The sequence below is a fragment of the Anomaloglossus baeobatrachus genome, chromosome 4 (assembly GCF_048569485.1).
Source record: "Anomaloglossus baeobatrachus isolate aAnoBae1 chromosome 4, aAnoBae1.hap1, whole genome shotgun sequence".
Classification (NCBI taxonomy): Eukaryota; Metazoa; Chordata; class Amphibia; order Anura; family Aromobatidae; genus Anomaloglossus; species Anomaloglossus baeobatrachus.
In genome coordinates this window covers 133248919-133270971 of record NC_134356.1, presented here as the reverse complement: position 1 = coordinate 133270971, position 22053 = coordinate 133248919, and the positions used below count along the sequence as shown (strand labels likewise).

The following is a 22053-nucleotide window of genomic DNA, read 5'->3' as shown; positions in this document are numbered from 1 at the left end:
CAGGTGAATCAAGCAGTATTGAAAAAAATCTGATGCAGGGTTTAGCTATGTAATCTGATAGTACCTTGATGTAAGGGCAGAGACCAGTTATGGGTTACTTAGGTTATGTGCACACGCTGCATCTTTGTGGTGACCACAAAGATGCAGATTTTTGGTCCCAAAAAAACGCACGCTCAACATGCATTTTGTGCCGCATTTTGCTGCGTTTTTTACCGCAATTTTGCCCAGTGCGCTTTCAAGTCAAATCTTTTGACTGGAAGGGCTCAAAAATGCAGGTGAAAACACAGAAAAAATTGACATGCTGCATCTTTGTGGTCACCAGAAAGACACAGCCCAAAAAACTGCAACGTGCGGACAGAAAAACTGAAATATCAGAGACTGAGGCTAAGTTCACACACTGCGTTTTTTTAACGCTGCGTTTTTGTGCATTTTTGGCCGCTAAAAATGCACAAAAACGCACCCGCGTCAAAAACGCGGCAAAAAACGCATGCGTTTTTACCGCGATTTGGTTGGTTTTTGGCTGCGTTTTGCTGCGTTTTTGATCTCTGCATTTTTCTGCGGTTTTCCAATGCATTGCATGGGGGGAAAACGCAGAAAAACGCAGGAAAGAATTGACATGTCCATTATTTTTTTTAAGCTCAAAAACGCAGCTTAAAAAAACAGTTGTGTGCGGACAGCAAAATTGAAAACTCATAGACTTTGCTGGGGAAGCAAAGTCATGCAGGTTTGAGGCCAAAAACGCACCCGAAACGCGCAAAAATGCCACGAAAAAACGCACTGTGCGCACATAGCCTTAGCTGGGGAAGACAATCCATACACTTCTGGGAACAAAACTGCACCCAAGAAATGCAGCGTGCGCACAAGGCCTTATTCGGCTTTGTTTAGCTGTTTCAATAAAATTAGCGTTTTATCAGTAGAAGATTATCACTATAGGACAACTGGCCTTGTGCCTTTTAATCCAACCTCAACCCACACTACTGATTACCAGCTTTTGTCACTATACTATGATTGATGATCATTACACAAATCAACAAGTGAGCTCTGCTAGCACAGCACCAGGGCAAACTGACCATAAATACAGTATATAGTCACCAGTAAGCTTACTTTCACATCAGCGTTTTTTTAACTGGGCCACAAATGGATTTTTTGCCGCAATGCTTTACAAATGCATTGTCATTTCAATGTATTTGCAATGGAATCACGGCAATGTGCGGTCACATGCGGTTGTGTGCGGCACACACTAGATCCGGTGCTTTGCGTTATTTTACCTTTTTTCAAAAACGCTACTTGCAGCGTTTTTGTCCTCAGGCAAAATACTGCATGTCACTGGATCTGTTAGATTGCAGCGGTACCTGCAATACATTTCAATGAGCCATATCCTGCTCTACCAGAAGTCACCGCATTCTGATAGACAGGATCCTGTTTTCTGTACTGAGCATGCCCAGAAAGCAGCCTGGTATGGTCAGTACAGAAATCTCTCTCACTCAGACAGAAGACCAGGATTGTGGAGGGGTTAGAAGGAGAAATAAAGATGAAGTCCCTAAGTGTGTCTCTGTATTTATTTCTAATAAAGTGTATGTGTATTTATTTCTAATAAACTATTTTGTCTCTGTGTGCTTTTTTTTTTAACCCTTTATTGGAGATTCCTAATGACTGGGTCAAACTTGGCCTGACACTAAGAATCTTGGGCTTTATACCAGCTGGTGAAACAAAGCTGGTATTATCCCCTTATTACCCAGCGTGCCACCCAGCACTAGGGCCGCTGCCAGAGTTAGATACAGCGCCAGAAGATGGCTCTTTTATGAAAGACACATTTTCTGGGATGTCTGCGGACTGCAATTCTCAGCGGGGGGCCCCAGAAAGCTCGGGCCGCCCTGCGCTGCGGATTCCAAGCACCAGCTGCCTAGTTGTACCTGGCTGGACACAAAAATTGGTCGAAGACCCCGTGGTTTTTTGAAATTCATGAAATAATTAAAAAAAGGGCTTCCCTATATTTTTATTGTTTCCAGCTGGGTACAAATAGGCAACTGGGGGTTAGGGGCAGCCTGTACCTGCCTGCTGTACCTGGCTAGCATAAAAAATAGAGTGAAGACCACGTCATTTTTTTTTTTTTCGCTTTTGGGCAAAAGATTTAAAAAAAAAGGGCTTCCCTGGATTTGATGTTTTTTTGTGCCTGACGGTCCTGAGGAAGGGAGCTGAGCCTCCAAACATGCGTAGACCTGTGCAAAATAAAGATACATTAATTCTATCAATCTAATCGGTGATCATTGGCGCGGCATATGAAAAACCTGTCTCTATCTCTCTCTGTTATCTGGATTTTCCATTGCCAGTGAAAGTAAGATCAAGCAGTCGGGGTTAGCATCCAGTAGCTGATTGAGTTACCATTAGCAATAAAAAATGCAGCGGGAGCCCACACATTTTTTTTTTTACCCCTAACCCTAGGGTTTGGGTTATGTGTTCGGGGTTTTTGTTTTTTTCTTATTTTTTAATGAATTTAAATAAAACAAAAAAAACAAAATAGACATGGGCTTCGCCCATTGAGCACCCGAGCATTTTCTTGCTCACTCATCCCTTCTCCTGACCACACAGCTAGCAGAATAAGTAATCAGCTCAGCTGACTCCAGTGTCGGACGATTACTTGTTCTGTGTCCCCCTGTATCCATCGCAACATGTGCGGGCTGTGAGGTCAGCTGAGTTTGGACTGCACTGGAGTCCGCTGATCTGAACTCATCTGACCTCACAGCCCGCTCACTCTGCGATAGATGTAGTGGGATACAGAACAAGTAATCGGCAGACACTGGAGTCATCTGATCTGAACTCATGACCACACAGCCTGCACACGGTCACACGTGATCGGCAGCAGCCAGTGAATGCTGTTAACCTGCATCCATCACAGCGTGTGCGGGCTGTGAGATCAATAGTTCAGCTGACTCTCGATCAGCTGACTCCAGTGCCGGCCGATAAATTCTGTGTCCCGCTGTAGAACGATCCGGTAAAATAACAATTGCGCTTGCATGCGTTGCACATTCAATCCACACGATCCAGTCAGATGTGGTTTGTGTTTTTTTGCCTACAGGCAAAAAAAAATCGCTGATGTGAAAGTAGCCTAACTGTTACATTGCTGGAATCAGGGTCTCTATCCTTACTTCATGCTGCTGTCATATTACATAGCAAAAACCTGCTGACAGATTTTCTTTAAGGCCTATGGAGAACAACCAGTGGTGTATGATATCTGTACATTGATGATGGACTGAAAGAAACCTGCAACATGAGAAGGCATTGGACGTCACGCTGTTTTTCTTAGTTTTCAACTAATAAATCCTAAACTCTAAGAGGGTAGACAAGATCTGCATTGTTAGTGTAATGCATGCAGTCTGTATCTATGTAAAAAATTGCCATAATGAATTGAACACGGCTTTATGTACAGAAGTTTGCAATTCACCTCACATTAGTGAATGGGGTAGAACATGAACAGACATTGACATACTCAACATAACATAAAGATGTTATTGATCCTTGAGAGCTAAATGCGGTATGTGAATGACCAACAAGTTACTAAGGCACAACTATATATAGAAATATTTATATGCAAAAATAGAAAGAATTGAAGCAGCAGCACTCACCATTTGTGTCCATAAATCCATAAGATCACCAAATTGTGGGGAGCAGGGAAGGGGGAGTTGGGAACATCCGGACAATGGCCGTTTCGTGCATGTCAAGCCACGCTTCAACAGGTGTTCAACAGGCCTTGCACCCTGCAATTTGGTGATCTTATGAATTTAAAATAAAGACTCGTGGACACAAATGGTGAGTGCTGTCGCTTCAGTTCTTACTATTTTTGCATTGTCATGAGTTTTTACTCTGTGCAGTGCACCGCCTATAGTCCTACTTTTTACTATCAGTAACATTGTTGCCAAGTGAAGCTAGTGGGAAAGCGGTTAGTGCTGGACCTCTACATTGTTGCATTCTAGAGATATTTATATGCAAAGGGGCTCCAATACCCCCAAAAAAAACAAAAACATATATACCAAAATAAAAAAGCAGAGGTATACATCAAAATTATCAAAATATAGGTATATCAATTTATATTCTGTACCTAAAAGTTAAGCCTTAAGTGGTAATCAGGATGCTCATATAAATGTTTACGATATCCTGAAGTACAAAGGTGAAGTTTATTTCTTACCCAATATATTAAATACAATATTAAAAAGCATAACAAATGTATAGAAAAATCCAACATCCATCAAGTAAATATAAAGCACCAAAAATACCCAGAAAACTCTTTTATACTATTACAACCCCTGGCAAAAATTATGGCATTACCTGGCTCTGAGGATGTTCATTCAGTTGTTTACTTTTGTTTAAAAAAAAAAGCAGATCACAGACATGGCACAAAACTAAAGTCATCTCAAATGGCAACTTTCTGGCTTTAAGAAACACTAAAAAAATCATGAAAACATAATGTGCTAGCCAGTAACGGTTACTTTTTAAGATCAAACAGGGGAAAAAATTATGGAATCACTCAATTATGAGGAAAAATTAATGGAATCACCCTGTAAATTTTCATTCCCAAAACTAACACATGCATCAAATAAGATCTGCTTGTTAGTTTGTATCTAAAAAGGAGTGATCACACCTTGGAGAGCTGTTGCACCAAATGGACTGACATGAATCATGGCTCCAACATGAGAGATGTCAATTGAAACAAAGGAGAGGATTATCAAACTCTTAAAGAGGGTAAATCATCACACAATGTTGCAAAAGATGTTGGTTGTTCAGTCAGCGGTGTCTAAAATCTGAACCAAATACAAACAACATGGGAAGGCTGCTAAAGGCAAACATAGTGGTAGACCAAGGAAGACATCAAAGCGTCAAGACAGGAAACTTAAAGCAATATGTCTCCAAAACAGGAAATGCACAACAAAACAAATGAGAAACGAATGGGAGGAAACTGGAGTTAATGCCTGTGACCGAATGTAAGAAACCGCCTAAAGGAAATGGGATTTACATACAGAAAAGCTAAAGAATAAAAAGATGGCTGCCTGAAGAGAACATGTAAATTTCCACAGTCATTGATGGTATGGGGTTGCATGTCAGGTAAAAGGCCCTGGGGAGATGGCTGTAGTTACATCTTCAATAAATACCCAAGTTTACATTGAAATTTTGGACATTTTTCATATCCCATCATTTGAAAGGATGTTTGGGGATGATGAAATCATCTATCAATATGATAATGCATCCCACCATAGACCAAAAACTGTGAAAACATTCCTTGAAAGAAGACACATAAGGTCAATGACATGGCCTGCATATAGTCCGGATCTCAATCCAATTGAAAATCTTTGGTGGAAGTTGAAGAAAATGGTCCATGACAAGACTCCAACCTGCAAAGCTGATCTGGCAACAGCAATCAGAGAAAGTTGGAGCCAGATTGATGAAGAGTACTGTTTGTCACTCATTAAGTCCATGCCTCAGAGACTGCAAGCTGTTACAAATGCCAGAGGTGGTGCAACAAAATACTACAGATGTATTGGAGTGTTCTTTTGTTTGTTTATTTATCATGATTCTTTAATTTTTTTCCTCATAATTGAGTGATACCATAATTTGTCCCCCTTTTTGGTCTTGAAAAGTAACTATTACTGGTTAGCACATTATGTTTTCATGATTTTATTTAGTGTTTCTTAAAGCCAGAAAGTTTACATTTGAAATTACTTTAGTTTTGTGCGATGTCTGTGATCTGCTTTTTTTAAACAAAAGTAAACAACTGAATGAACATCCTCAGAACCAAGTGATTCCATAATTTTTGCCAGGGCCATGTTGCGTTTTTCTTGTGTTTTTTCTTGCTTCTTAAATCAATAAAATGATGGAAAAAGCATCCCATTAAAGTCCATGAGAATTGTGCACACGCTGCTTCTTTTTTCTTGCAGATTTTGTTGCTGAGTAAAGAAGCAGCATGTCAATTGTTTCTGTGTTTATTTCAGGCATTTCTATAATCTCCTGCAATGCTTTATCAGTACAGGGGATTATAGCTCAGCACTTCGCTTCAAACACTATGCATACAGCATGGTGTGTGAAGCTTTCTGAAGTTTAGTAACCCGGAGTTGCCATGGTGATGACCCAGGGTTACCATGTCAACAATCGAGTCCCTGTGATCGCATTCCAGGGACCAGATCATCAGGGAGAGGTAACAAATTCTTCTCCCTGCCTTGTGAATGCTGCGATCGCACTGATCGTAGCATTCAGGGGGGTTAAAGTGACGGGAATGGCACGGGCACCGCTTCGAGAAGAGAGAGCTTGGTCCCGGCTGTAACCTAAGCCGAAGACACGGTGGTGATCGTGGGGGTACAGTGCCTGAACCCCACACGGTCGCCATGATTAAAGAAGCACAAAAAGCAGCATGGAAAAAAGCATGTGAAAAAAACACACAAGGCAATAAAAAATGGAAGTTTTTTCAGCTGCGTTTTCCTGACAAAACATGATAATATAAGCTATTTTCATGCCAATCAGGCACCCTGGGAGGGTCTTTTGGAAAAATCCTTGAGTTTCCCATTGACGTCTATTATACTCTTTACTCGAGATGAGCACTTGAGCATTCCAATTTTAGTGCTTGCTCATCATTAGTTCCCACCAAAGGCACCTTATCTCTCCTGACTATGGAAAGCTTTACTACTTTGTGGAGGAAATTATATGGAGAAGGATGTCTCCTCAGCATAGACTGGAATAGAGATTCTGGGAGCAGTAGTTCTTTCTCCTGCTGGACTAGACTGGACTGGACTGGTTTGTGACAGCTCACAGGAAGTTTCTTTGGTAGCTTGTAATGAGGAGATTGAATACCTAATTTTCATATGTATACAATGACCAGTAGATGGCAAAGTACAAAGCAGAATGTACATTTATCAATCCTTAGTGTATGCACATTACAGCACATAATGTACAAAAAATACATATACAGTATTTCCTAACTCACAGTGCCCAACGTAATTCTGGCACACTGAAACAGATCTACTGCCACATGACAACTGTTTCCCGCAGCAGTAGTAGAAAAGGTACCAGGAAAACACAAATGTATTTAAAATTTCTATGTGGCACCGATAAATCAATTTCTTGTAAAGAATGCAATAATAAACACATTCTTTCTTACCAAGAGACTTGTAGGTCTAAAATGAAAGGCATGCTTGAAGTCAATAAATCTTTTGCCACAAGGTGAGCTGTCGTATCAATTAATAATGCTATTGAAGTTGCTCACCCTGTGACAAGATCCTGTTAAATTGAATATAGTTCACTTGACTGTTAAGATAGGTTTGATACAAAGAAGGACAATTTTGCTGGCAAATATTAGAAATGACTGAGCTGTATACAAATCATCATATTCTATGCCGTATTAAGGTATTTATTAACCTTTCCCCATTATGCCCCCAAACTTAAATGTATTGAATTGGGATTTAATGCAACATGCCTACACAAAGTAGGAAATATTTGTGAAGTGTAAAGGAAATTAAACAATGTTCACTAAATATTTTTGAAATATAAATCTGAATTTTTCAAACCTCAGACCCACTTAAATAAAAAAAAGGACTCAGTTAACTCGTACTTAGCCAGTCTGAGGATTTGAATAGAGCAGTAGTGCATATGTGATATTACAGCTCTATTCACACTCTCTAGGAACAGATGACTTAGACTCCTATTCTATTGATCAGTGAGGGGTACCAGTATAAGGACATGGGCTTAGAATCCCAGCGCAAACCAGTACAAAGGCTCTAACTGGCTGTAAAATATGTGTTTAACACTCTGAGGTATCCTTGGACATCATTAAGTCCCCTATGAGCTCTTTTATGTAAACAGAGGTTTAATCGAGTGGTGTATGTAGGTCTGACTGATTATTACACTATATTTTGAATTCTGGATTATGAATTTATTTCTTGGCTCTTCTTTTATATGGCTTGCTGCCTCACAATCCAGGAAGCTCTGTGACACACAAGCATTATGTCCAGGATTTTCTTTTAATGGAAAAATTAGGACAGAGGGGTATTAAGCTGCCCTTCCTGTTTGAAGTGTGTGAAGAGTTTAAAAAAAAAAGTTGCTGTTAAAGTGAACTTGTCACCATGAAAGTATAGTCAAATCTGCAGATAACATGTTATGGAGCAGGAATAGTGATGAGCGAACTGGTGGATATTCAGATTTGACAAACCAGCAAGGGGTTAAAAAAATCGGTTTCAGCAACCGAACCTGACCCCAAACTTGACCCTGGACGCCAAACCCCATATATGTCTAAAGGACCCGAAAGTATGTGTTATAAAAATGGTGCTAGTAAGGGCTACAAGGCTTCAAAAGAAAGAAAATAATGAATAAAGCAGGATCGTTAAACTTAACGACCCCCCACCCAGCTGTAACACTGCTTCTGGGTCTGATCATTAGCTCTCATGCATACTCATGGCTTCCCCCAACCACCATCAGTCCCCGAGTCTGTGATTGATTGCAGTCAGACTGTGCCCCCACCCTGTGTGACATGATTGGTTGCAATCACACACGCTGTCTGCATCCCTATAGTGGTGAAAAAATAAATAAATAAATTTAAAAAATGACTACAGTCCCCTGTGTATAGATACCCAGCAGAGATAAAGCATATGGCTACAGGCTGTAGTCCCTAGACATGTTCATTATTTTGGCTGTGTATCAAAATACAAGAGATACCAAGCAGCTTTTTTAAAATTATTTAAATATTTTTTTTCTTAAAAAAGATGTGCAGTCCCCCCATGTTTGATACCTTGCCAAAATAAAGCTGACAACAGTGGGCTGGTATTCTCAGGCTGGGGAAACCCATGAATATTAGGCCCTCTGGACTAAAAATAGCAGCCCACAGCCACCCATAACTGTTGCATCCATTAGGTGTGACAATTCCAGCACTTTACTCTGCTCATCCCAAGTGCCCTGGTGTGTTGTCAATCGGAGTATTATAAGGGGTTAATGACAGCTGTGGTTTGGCAAAAGTCACAGCTGTCACTAATCCCTGGATTAGTAATGGGGAGGGATCTATGAGAGCCCCCCATTACTAATCCTGTAAGTAAAGAATAACTGAAAAACACAGAGAAAAGTCCTTTATTTAAAAAAAGAAAACACCCTTTTTCTCCAATTTAATAACCCCCAAAACACCCCGGTCTGATGTAATCACCTGAAGGGAGTTTACTTGTGGTCACAGGTGGGGTACCTTGGGGACCTCCAGCTGTGACCTCAGGTAATCTCAGTGATGTCACTGTTCACTATGTGTGTCAGTATCAGTCAGTATCTGCCTGAAGCCGCAGTGGGTGGTCATGTTCTCTAATGTGCCCGCTCTGCAACTTCAGTATGTAGCAGAGTTGGAATCGTCGTGGAACGTCGTGGTGTGGACTATGTTGGACATGGGTGTTTTGGAGGTAAATAAATTGGAGAGAGTGTTTTTTAATGTAGGATTTTTGTGTGTATGTGTTTCTTTTAATTTATAGGATTAGTAATGGGTAGGGGTCTCATAGACTAATCTGGGGTTTAGTGGCAGCTGTGGTTTTTGACAAATCACAGCTATCTATATTAATTTGATTGCCACTGCACGAAGACAATCAGGCTGAGCCAGGTACAGCGCATCTAATGGATGTGACAATTCTGGGCAGCTGTGGGCTGCTATTTTTAGGTTGGGGGGCAATAACCATGGGCCTTCCCAGCCTAATAATATGAACCCCCAGCTGTTGGCATTATCTTGGCTGAGTATCAAAATTGGGGCTTACCGCACCCTTTTTTAAATTATTTAATTAATTATTTAATTTATTACACAGCCAAAATAACTTGCACAGCTGGGAGCCTTTACCATATGCATTATCTGCTCTGCGTATCAATATATTGTGGACCCTATGTAATTTAATTTCATTTGTTTATTCATTTTTACACTCCATTAGTGGACCCAGACAGCCAATGTGAGTGCAACCAATCAAAGACGCCAGCAGTCTGACTGCAGCCAATTACAAATGCTGTCGCAGACAGTAGCTGGGGGAGGCAGTGAATATGCATGAGATGTAATAAGCGAAACCTTCCTTTTTTCTTTTTTATTATCTGGCTGACTAAACCCGAACAAGAACCAGGCATACAGGTAAAAGTCTGTGTTTGGGTCCGGGACCTGGACACCTGGTGTTCAGGAGAACCCAGAACATTACAGTTCAGGTTCACTCATCCCTAAGCAGGAGGAGCTGAGCAGATTGATGTATAGGCTTTTAAGAATAAATTCAGTATAATTTTGTGTTTTATTCATTTAAACTTCAGCTCTTTCTGGGACTTTTGGTCCCAAATTGCAAATGGTATGTATTTGCGAGGACCAGTAATTTTAAGGAAATTCAACTGGAAGTCGATTCTCAGCATATTGATCCATCTCTGGCTACTTGAGCACTGCTTATGTATGTTTATATTTGTATGTGTACTGTTTTATTGATATTCTTTTTTTTTTTCAAGCAAAATCCCTAGAAAGAGGAGATGAGCTTTCAGATTCTGGACTTGATATCCTAAGACAAGCTGCTGCTTATTCAAAGGTATGTTAGTTTAATAAATACAATAAAGGGTTGTTACAGAGAAGCTCCATAATGGAGACATGAAGTCATTTGCCAAGTCTCTTCCCAGTAATTGCTCTAGTAATACAGGTTTCTCCCTCTCTGGCAATGGAATATAACTTTGTTATAGTAGTAGATTCCATCGTTATAGAATTCTTAGTAATAGTTTATCAATGCAATTTCCTATGATCCAAACAGCAGGGCCACATAAATATTCTTTGGCTTGTCTCAAACATCGCTGTGAAGACAAAACTTCATAAACCTGGGATTGAGGGGCTAAAGTAACTATCATGGGACAAGATTCAACATATATAATTGAAATCAAAATTATTCAACCTCCATTGCAAATTATTATTTTATTAGCTAGATTTGCAAAAATGTCTGCTGTTTGCAAAGAGAATACAATCCATACCATGTTTTTTTACATATCCATTATTAAATGCAAATTTTAATGACTACTGCAGTCTCCGAATTACTCATCACATCATGACCTGAGACCTTCGTACTAGGTAGAACCCCTTTGGCTCTCATTACTGGCTTTAAACATGATGCTTAACTAGATACCAGCCTCTGGTACAGGTAATGAAGAATTGTATTCCATTACTCATGGCAATGGCCTGCAGTGCACTAATAGTCATCACTTGTCAAGAGAATGGTCTAAAATGTTAAGAGAATAGATGATAGTCTTGTGCAAAAAAGAAAAAGTATAATAAAAATAGCTAATGAATGAATGCACAATTAAAATTGGATCTACTTGGAAATTGAAAGCTAAAGGAACACTGGCTATTCCACCTGGATTTGGCAAAAAGTGGTAGCTATCATCAGCAGCCACAAGATTCCTAATTATTCAGGTGGTACAAAACCATCAAATGATTGCAAAATACTTGTGGCAAAATTTAGTGGCAACAGGCAACAAAGTTTCAGTTTGCACAGTAAGGCACATACAAGTTTCTGAAGGTTTCCATCAAAAAGTATAAGAAAAGTTGTTTCCAACCTACTCAAAACTAGAGATGTTCGTAACACCCTGACTTTATAAAAAGTCAGTGTTTGGGTTCAGAGTTCGGATGCTTTATGCATGCAAACTAGTCAGACAAGGTTTATATATAACTAGCTGTAGTACCCGGGCGTTGCCCGGGATAGTAACTGTCTCTCTGTCTGTCTCCTAGTCTCTGTTTGTCTGTCTGTTTCTCTGTCTGTCTGTTTCTCTGTCTGTCTCTCTGTCTGTCTCTCTGTCTGTCTCTCTGTCTGTCTCTCTGTCTCTCTGTCTGTCTGTCTGTCTCTGTCTGTCTCTGTCTCTCTGTCTGTCTCTGTCTGTCTCTGTCTGTGTCTGTCTGTGTCTGTCTGTGTCTGTCTCTGTCTGTGTCTGTCTCTGTCTGTGTCTGTCTCTGTGTGTCTGTCTCTGTGTGTCTGTCTCTGTGTGTCTGTCTGTCTCTGTGTGTCTGTTTCTGTGTGTCTGTCTGTCTCTGTGTGTCTGTCTGGCTCTGTGTCTGTCTGTCTCTGTCCCTTTCCCTGTCTGTCTCTGTCTGTCTGTGTGTCTGTCTCTATCCATGTGTGTCTCTCTCTATCCATGTCTGTCTGTCTGTGTCTATCTCTCTGTGTCTATCTCTCTGTCTGTCTCTGTATCAGTTTCTCTGTCTGTTTCTCTATCTCTGTGTCTGTCTGTATCTCTATATCTCTGTGTCTGTCTGTCAGGCTCTTTCCTCGTCTGTCTCTTTCCCTGTCTGTCTCATTCCCCGTCTTTCTCGTTCTCCATCTGTCTCTTTCCCCATCTGTCTCGTTCCCCGTCTGTATTTTTCCCCGTCTGTCTCTGTATCTTTCCCTGTGTTTGTCTCTTTTCCGTGTCTCTTTCCTTGTATGTCTCTTTCCCTATCTTTTTCCTTGTCTCTGTCTCTTTCCCTGTTTTTGTATCTTTCCCTGTATCTGTCCCTTGCTCTGTCGCATTCCCTGTCTTTGTCTCTTTTTCTGTCTGTCTCTTTCCCCATCTGTCTTTTTCCCCGTCTGTCTTTGTCTCTTTACCCATCTGTCTCTGTCTCTTTCCCTGTCTCTTTCCTTGTCTTTGTCTCTTTCCCTGTTTTTGTCTCTTTCCCTGTCTCTTTCCCTGTCTCTTTCCTTGTTTCTTTCCCTGTCTCTTTCCCTGTCTCTTTCCTTGTCTCTTTCCTTGTCTCTTTCCTTGTCTCTGTCTCTTTCCCTGTCTGTCCGTCTCTTTCCCTTTCTGTCTCTGTCTCTCTTTGTCTCTTTTCCTGTCTGCCTGTCTCTTTAGCATGTCTGTCTGTCTCTGTCTGGGTCTGTCTGCCTCTTTCTGTTTCTTTGACTGTGTCTCTGTCTCTTTTCCTGTCTGTCTCTTTCCCTGTCTCCCTCTCTTTTTCTCTCTGTCTGTCTCTGTCTTTCTAAGTACACAGGAGGAGAAAGGAGGAGTGCATGTGAAGAATTTCAGGGACACATTAGATGTTGTTAAAGTGTAGCCGCTCACCTGAGGAGGTTGTGCAACCCTGCACAACCCTGGTTACAGCAATGGTTGTGGAGCTGGGCAAATTCCCAATCACCACTAAAGTATTCCTCTGCCTGAGTCGTCTGTGTCCTGCAGGGCAGTCATGTGACCGGTCACATGGAATCCGAGTCACCGCCGAGCCCAGAGGGAAGATAAGCAGCCTCAGGCTTAAAGCAGCTCCTGCCGTGAGTTATGCAACTACCATCATATTTGAAAGACTCCTCTCAACTCATTAATGAACTAAACAAATTGTAACCTTTAGGAGGCTGTCTCATCATCACGATGGATGTTTCATCCTTGTATAGCAATATTACACATCATCGGGCCTTGCCACTGTCAAAAAACATCTTGACAATGACTCCCTAATGAAAGAGGAGAAAAAAACATTCCTTTTGGCAGCTATTGAATCCATCTTGACTAACAACATATTCACCTTTCAAACTAGCTGCTACCGCCAGAGGAGGGGTTGTGCAATAGGGACGAGATTCGCCCTCAGTTATGCCAACTTATTTATGGGGCATTTGAGTCTGTCCACATCGCACAGTCCCCTCTGTCTAAGGGATATCTAATCTATTATTGTCGTTTCATAGACGACGTGTTCTTAATTTGGAAAGGCACTAGGGAAGAAGCAGATTCCTTCCTCTCTTAACTTAACATTAATACCAGGGGACTTGTCTTCACTGCTGCAGTTTCTTCCAGCACTCTCTAGTTTTTGGACCTATTGATAAGGCTGGATGAACATAGGGGGGGGGTGTCCACCTCAACACACTTCAAGCAGGTAGATGTAAATAGCTATTTGAGGTTTGAAAGTGGACACCTCCCTAGTTGGATCACCAACATCCCATATGGTCAATACTGGAGGGTGAGGAAAAACAGCACCAGTGATGATGACTTCATCAAGGAATCAGGTCTTCTACGTATGAGGTTTATACAAAAGGGTTATCCATCAAAACTGTTTAAAGAGGCATTCGAGAAGACGGCCACATTTTCTCAGGATTCTTGTATTAACAAGATCAATAATAACACTGGTAAAAAGTGCAATACCAATTCGGGATTTAGCACATGGAGCTTAATAACGACTTTTTGTCATTCTAGAGTTCAAATCCATGATTTGTTGAAAAAATATTGGTTCATTCTGCAAGGTGATCCTCTTTTGCAAGGCCGGATCCCTCCTAAACCCTCTATTATTTATCGTAGGAACATTAAGGCTGCTTTACCCGCAGCGACATTGCTAGCGATGTCACTCGTGAAAGCACCCGCCCCTGTCGTTTGTGTGTCACGGGCAAATCGCTGCCCGTGGCGCACAATATCGCTAGCACCCATCACACGTACTTACCTGCCTAATGACGTCACCGTGGCCGGCGAACTGCCTCTTTTCTACACTCACAGCGACGTCATATGGCAGCCGTCAAATTGAAGCGGAGGGGCGGAGAGAAGCCGCAGGAAAGTCACGCCCACCTCGTTGCTGGAGGACGCAGGTACAGTGTTATTCGTCGTTCCTGGGGTGTCACATGTAGCGATGTGTGCTGCCTCAGGAATGATGAACAACCTGCATCCAGCACCATCAACAATATTTGGGATTTGAACGACGTGTCAACGATCAACGATTAGGTGAGTATTTTTTATCGTGCGCGGTCGTTCGTATGTTTCACACGCAATGACGTCGCTAATGAGGCCGGATGTGCATCACGAATTCCGTGACCCCAATGACATCTCGTTAGCGATGTTGTTGCATGTAAAGCCCCCTTTAGTCTACGTAATTTAGTAGCCCCAAGTAATTCAACCCTACAACTGCTCCAACAGTCAATGGGTGCTTCTGTTGTAATACCCCTAGATGCCTGTGTTGTGAAATTATTGGGGACAAAGTCCCTATTTTCACATTTCGCACTACGGGCTCTTCTTATCCAATTAAATTTAAATTGACCTGCCAAAGCACCGATGTTGTTTATCTGCTGGAATGCACATGCGGCTGGGACGCACTGTGCAAACCATGAATGCTAGATTAAATAAACACAGATCCAACATTAGGAGTGGATACCAACAACACAGTCTATCTAGACATTTTTGTCCTACACACAAGAAGGACCCTAAACAGGGGTGGGATTCAAATTTTTAACAATAGTTCTCTGTTAACCCCGCCCATTTGAAAACTACACCCATTCTGTAACCACACCCATTTTGTTAGCCACACCCATTTTCACGCATTTTCCTCAACCAAAAAATCTAAGTAATTTAAAGTCTAGTCTCTTTTGCCTTCTTACCCTCCTATACCTTCACTCTCCTGTCCAGTACCAGTTGTTCCAGTCACTGTCAGTCATAATGTATTAAACGTTTTTTCTACAATTTTTAAAATTACTAAAGGAGCCCTGCAAACGGATGACCTTCCCCATACAGATCTCATCCCATGTGGCTGCTTTCCCCCTACAGATCCCATCCCATGTGGTCTCTCCCACCCCTGCAGATCCCATCCCATTATGGACTCTTTCTCTTTCAGATCCCATCCCATTATGGCCTCTTTCCCCTTCATATCCCATCCCATTGTGGCCTCTTTCCCCCTGCAGATCCCATCCCATTATGGCCTCTTTCCCCCTGCAGATCCCATCCCATTATGGCCTCTTTCCCCCTGCAGATCCCATCCCATTATGGCCTCTTTCCCCCTGCAGATCCCATCCCATTATGGCCTCTTTCCCCCTGCAGATCCCATCCCATTACGGCCTCTTTCCCCCTGCAGATCCCATCCCATTATGGCCTCTTTCCCCTGCAGATCTCATCCCATGTGCTCCTTTTCCCCTGCAGATCCCATCCCATTATGGCCTCTTTCCCCCTGCAGATCCCATCCCATTATGGCCTCTTTCCCCCTGCAGATCCCATCCCATTATGGCCTCTTTCCTTCTGCAGATCTCATCCCATGTGCTCCTTTTCCCATGCAGATCCTGTCCCATATGGCTCCTTTTCCCATATAGCCCCCATCTTTATGCGGCTTCTCTCCCCATATAGCTGCCATCTTATGCTGCCCCTCTCCCTGCCTCTTCAGCTCACTGAGCGCTTACCTGATCCAAGCATCAGCAGCCTCTCCTCTGTCTCCCGTCCTCCGTGGCACTCTGAACACTGACGCTGGCAGACGACAGCAGGAGGAGCTACCTCCTCACACTGCCATGACCTTTGCAGCTTCAGCGCGTTGCTGCACGCCGGGTCAGGGAGCAGACAGGCTCCACTGTACCCGGAAGTGCGGCGCGGAGGTGCGGGGATTCATTTGTGCTAGTGTCTTAAAGAGACACTAACACAAATGAATACAGGGAACCGGATCGCCGGAGCTGTTTCTTGCCAGTTTGGGGCACCGGCTGCTATTTTAACAACCGGCGCTCCTGAACCGGACAGAACCGGCTGAATCCCACCCCTGACCTTAAACAACTAAGACTAATTATTATTGATCATGTGGCGAACTCTGGTCCTGATCGATCAGAGAGGTTAAAAAGACGCGAGAGTTATTGGATTTATAAATTGGGGACCTTACACCCCAAAGGTCTAATTTTGAACATTAAAAATGTTGCCAAGCACTGATAATGAGAGAGGATAGTAAAATAGGAGATAAATTTGCAGCTACTATCTTCTCATGGGTTTTTGTGTTTGGTCTTCTTATGGTGAACCAGTGCTGTTAGTATGGCTATTTTATTGCACGTGATATTCTTTCATTGCAATTTATCTGTATCTATATCTATCTATCTATCTCTATATATATATATATATATATATATATATATATATATATATATATATATATATATATATATATAGTTTTGTTTTTTTTTAAATAAAGGTTGTAGACCAGCTATATTATATATATATATACCGTATATATATATATATATATATATATATATATATATATATATTATGGTTTAATTTATATGTTTGTTATACCATCCATATTAAGGATTTGTAATTTTTTATAATTGAAATTAATTGTCTGCTTAGCAGGGGTTAAAATCTGCCAGTTAATATGTTAATTGGAACAACCAATAGGCAGCTACTGACTCCTTTTATATGTCACTTCCTCTGTTTAATCTAATATCTACCTGATGAAGATATACTATTATATATCGAAACACGTTGTGGTATTAAGAAATAAAGGAATTCAAGCAAGAAACCCTCCATCTCCTTCTTAGCGCTCCACAGGGCCGTGCATTCACACAGCTTGTCTCTGTCTTTTTGTCTCTATCCGTCTCCTCACCGACATCTTATTACTTCACACATAAGCTTCTTATACTAACAATTTATTTTGTTCCTATAGCAACCACTCACAGCTGCTATTAATACCCTTGTAGCTCCCACCTCCATTCACTTTAATGGAGGCAGGTTTTTTGGAGAGTAACTGTAAAGCCCGAAATTATATTTTATGATGTTTTATGACGTTCCCTGAGTCACATGAGGCGTCTGTGCAAAATTTTGTGATTGTAAATGTGACCGTGCGGATTCCTTTAGTGGATATATACATACATACATACATACATACATGCATACATACATACATACATACATACACACACACACACACACACACACACACACACACACACACACACACACTCTGCTTTATATATATTAGGTTAAAGTTTTAATTTAATTATATATGTAATTTAAGTTTATCACCTGAAATTTTTATAAGTTATGCTAATAAACTTAAATTACAATGGTGGCTAAATAATACTGATTGTATCTGTAATACCTTTCACGTTTTCTTTTTCTTTTCTTTTTAAATGGCTCATGGCTCCTTAAGCTTCCAGATGCTTTATTTAGTTATTTAGACAAAATAGCAAATGTATATACTTTGTAAGTAAGAAGGGGTATGTTTCTTGAAAAAAAATCAATGAAACCCGTCAATGTTTACTTAGCAAACAAGTCACAGTGTGGGGTTGCTTACACGTCGCAGTCTGGTGCATTATATACCAAGATCGCAGATGAAAAATGTGTAAATAAACTCTGTTTAGAGTCCTCCAGCATCTTCATGGCAAACCACCCAGTGTATTGTTGCAGTATTTAAACTTCAGCATCACACTATTCAGAATGGGATGTAGCGTGAAACTAAGCTATTATTGATCTTACAAATTCTTTCCCAGACTAGAGCAAAAAACAATATGGAATCATCAATCATGTGACAGAATAGCGATGTTCAGTGCAAATAATCCTATTCACAAATATATCTTTTATTTACTCTAGGTGTCTCAAAGACATGCCCGACTAGGTAAATATGTTATATTCTTCTAAAATGAACAATGTGTGATGGTTTCAAATGTGACATAGGATGTTTGATAAAATACTATTCTGCTTCTGTGCAAACCCTTGTGGGAATTCACATCAATCTGAGAAATTGCCAACCTGAAGAAAAAAGAAGCATTCAGAAAAGCCAAGAATAGAAGACTTACTATCTATGCATATTATAACACTCACCAATGTTGGAGCGAGCAGTAGTAGAAGTGGACCCACTGGACCACAGAATGGACCCGAGTTTACCCTGACGTGGCAGGAGCTGGACTAAGCGATCACCAATGTGGAAGCCAGCTGCCACTCCCAGGGCAGTGTCCGGGACTATGACAGCTGACCCCCAGGACAGAAACGCAGAGATGGACACAGGTGCAGGGTGTATTCTCTAGTGCACAAATAAAGAGTGGTCGTGCACCACTGCCTGTCGCCTGCGGTACCGCATATGCCCAGGGTATTTACTTGCCAGTGATTCAGTCCAGAGCGGGGTGCGCGTCACAGTACAAGATCCAAGGATGATAAGGTAAGAAAAACGACCACACTCCTTCGCTGTGCTGGAAACTTTATTCAGACAGGTGCAAGGTAGAAGGCTGGAGGCAACCTGTATGTCAGCTCCTGCTATGGACGACAGCCATTTCGCCTATTGATTAGGCTTCCACGGGTCCACATGACCCATGGAAGCCTAATCAATAGGCAAAACGGCCATCATCCATAGCAGGAGCTGACATACCGGTTGCCTCCAGCCTTTTACCTTGCACCTGTCTGAATAAAGTTTCCAGCACAGCGAAGGAGTGCGGTCCTTTTTCTTACCTTATCATCAGCTCTGTATTCTCTAGTGCAGACAGGTGCAGCCTGGATGACTGTGGCAGGCAGGACAGCTGGAGCAGACAGATATGGTGGGCATGACAGGGTCAGACCGGTATGGGAAGGGACACAGTTCTAGGTAACGGGACAGAAGCACGGGACCTGACAACTAGGTAGCAGACTGGTAAAATGACTAACTAATGGTGTTGCACAGGCAATCTGCCTAGTGGGAGGATGCCTTAAGTACCATTTGCCTCTTAGCCATAGGCAGCAGGCACTTCTGAGAAATAGCACACAGCCCCTTTAAGAGCAAGCAAGTGCACACGCATGCGCCCTTGGCCGATTTTCGGGGGACCTGTGTGGCATTCACAAGCCCCAGAAGGAGGAGGCAAACAAGCACATGAATGGCTGTGGGAGTGCGGGTAACAACGCCGTCCAGCCACGGCGGTAAGTGAGTTGGCTTCCCTGCTGTGGAGAGGCAGGGTAGTGCAGGAATGCCTAATGCACTGCTATGTTTTGCACAAGCGATTGGATGATCACTAGTACCCATAAGGGGCTTGAAGTTGTGAATACAATAAAAACTGAATATCTTAAAAAAAATAAAAATTATATATATTATATATATATATATGTATATATATATATATATATATATATATAATATATATATATACACCGTGTGCAGAATTACTAGGCAAGTTGTATCTAAGGCTATGTGCCCACGCTGCGGAAAATGCGTGGATTTTGCCGCGGATTTCTCGCGGAAAAGCCGCGGATTTTCCGGAAATCTGCAGCACAGCTACTCCCCAGCAATTTCTATGGCATTTGGGAAATGCTGAGCCCACGCTGCGGATTTTTCCGCAGCGGAAATCGTGCAGATTTTCGTGCGGAAAAATCTGCAGCATGTCAATTATTGTTGCGGATTTCTCCGCAGGGTCCCATATACTTACCTGCCTCACCAGAGTCACTTTCTCCGTCCGGTGTACAGGAGCGCGGTGAATCCAGGTACAGGAAGGAAGAGGTGGGCGGAGCCTGCACGAGCTCCGGTCATGTGACAGCCGGAGCTAGTTCAGGCCCGCCCACCATCTCCGGCAGACGCTGAGAGAGTGACCCGGTTGCCGGAAAGCGAGGTGCTGCATGATGGAGGTAAGTTTGAACTCCCCCGATCACTGTAGCACTTGTTCTGCATTGAGGATGCAGTGCCGAAGCCATGGTACTGTATCCTCAATGTAGAATGCCCGCACCATATCCGCAGGACATTCCGCAGCATGGAAACAGACAACAGTTGTGGTGCTGTTTCCTGGGAGCACCTGCGGAATGTTCTGCAGATATATCCGCAGGACACTATCCCCATGAGCACATAGCCTTAGAGGATTTTATTTACTATTGATCAACAACTACCGTTAGGTCCAGAAATATTTGGACAGTGACACAATTTTCGCGAGTTGGGCTCTGCATGCCACCACATTGGACTTGAAATGAAACCTCTACAACAGAATTCAAGTGCAGATTGTAACGTTTAATTTGAAGGTTTGAACAAAAATATCTGATAGAAATTGTAGGAATTGTACACATTTCTTTACAAACACTCCACATTTTAGGAGGTAAAAAGTAATTGGACTAATAAACCAAACCCAAACAAAATATTTTTATTTTCAATATTTTGTTGCGAATCCTTTGGAGGCAATCACTGCCTTAAGTCTGGAACCCATGGACATCACCAAACGCTGGGTTTCCTCCTTCTTAATGCTTTGCCAGGCCTTTACAGCCGCAGCCTTCAGGTCTTGCTTGTTTGTGGGTCTTTCCGTCTTAAGTCTGGATTTGAGCAAGTGAAATGCATGCTCAATTGGGTTAAGATCTGGTGATTGACTTGGCCATTGCAGAATGTTCCACTTTTTTGCACTCATGAACTCCTGGGTAGCTTTGGCTGTATGCTTGGGGGTCACTGTCCATCTGTACTATGAAGCGCCGTCCGATCAACTTTGTGGCATTTGGCTGAATCTGGGCTGAAAGTATATCCCGGTACACTTCAGAATTCATCCGGCTACTCTTGTCTGCTGTTATGTCATCAATAAACAAGTGACCCAGTGCCATTGAAAGCCATGCATGCCCATGCCATCACGTTGCCTCCACCATGTTTTACAGAGGATGTGGTGTGCCTTGGATCATGTGCCGTTCCCTTTCTTCTCCAAACTTTTTTCTTCCCATCATTCTGGTACAGGTTGATCTTGGTCTCATCTGTCCATAGAATACTTTCCAGAACTGAGCTGGCTTCATGAGGTGTTTTTCAGCAAATTTAACTCTGGCCTGTCTATTTTTGGAATTGATGAATGGTTTGCATCTAGATGTGAACCCTTTGTATTTACTGTGTTCTGGAGTGGAGTGTTCTGGACTTCAGTTGATGTTGTGAACGGGTTCTTCTTCACCAAAGAAAGTATGCGGCGATCATCCACCACTGTTGTCATCCGTGGACGCCCAGGCCTTTTTGAGTTCCCAAGCTCAACAGTCAATTCCTTTTTTCTCAGAATGTACCCGACTGTTGATTTTGCTACTCCAAGCATGTCTGCTATCTATCTCTCTGATGGATTTTTTCTTTTTTTTCAGCCTCAGGATGTTCTGCTTCACCTCAATTGAGAGTTCCTTAGACCGCATGTTGTCTGGTCACAGCAACAGCTTCCAAATGCAAAACCACACATCTGTAATCAACCCCAGACCTTTTAACTACTTCATTGATTACAGGTTAACGAGGGAGATGCCTTCAGAGTTAATTGCAGCCCTTAGAGTCCCTTGTCCAATTACTTTTGGTCCCTTGAAAAAGAGGAGGCTATGCATTACAGAGCTATGATTCCTAAACCCTTTCTCCGATTTGGATGTGAAAACTCTCATATTGCAGCTGGGAGTGTGCACTTTCAGCCCATATTATATATATAATTGTAT

The 22053-nt window shown here is 42.0% G+C and overlaps 1 protein-coding gene across 2 annotated transcripts in view; it reads left to right on the top strand.

The window, feature by feature from the left end:
* The window catches only part of TGFBI (transforming growth factor beta induced), a 167031-nt gene that overhangs the window by 135618 nt on the left and 9360 nt on the right, over positions 1-22053 (top strand). For both annotated transcript variants that reach the window (XM_075344546.1, XM_075344545.1), the window contains exons 15-16: positions 10471-10547; positions 18271-18295. In XM_075344546.1, coding sequence (XP_075200661.1) covers positions 10471-10547; positions 18271-18295 — 102 coding nt within the window. The remainder of the gene's footprint in view (positions 1-10470; positions 10548-18270; positions 18296-22053) is intronic.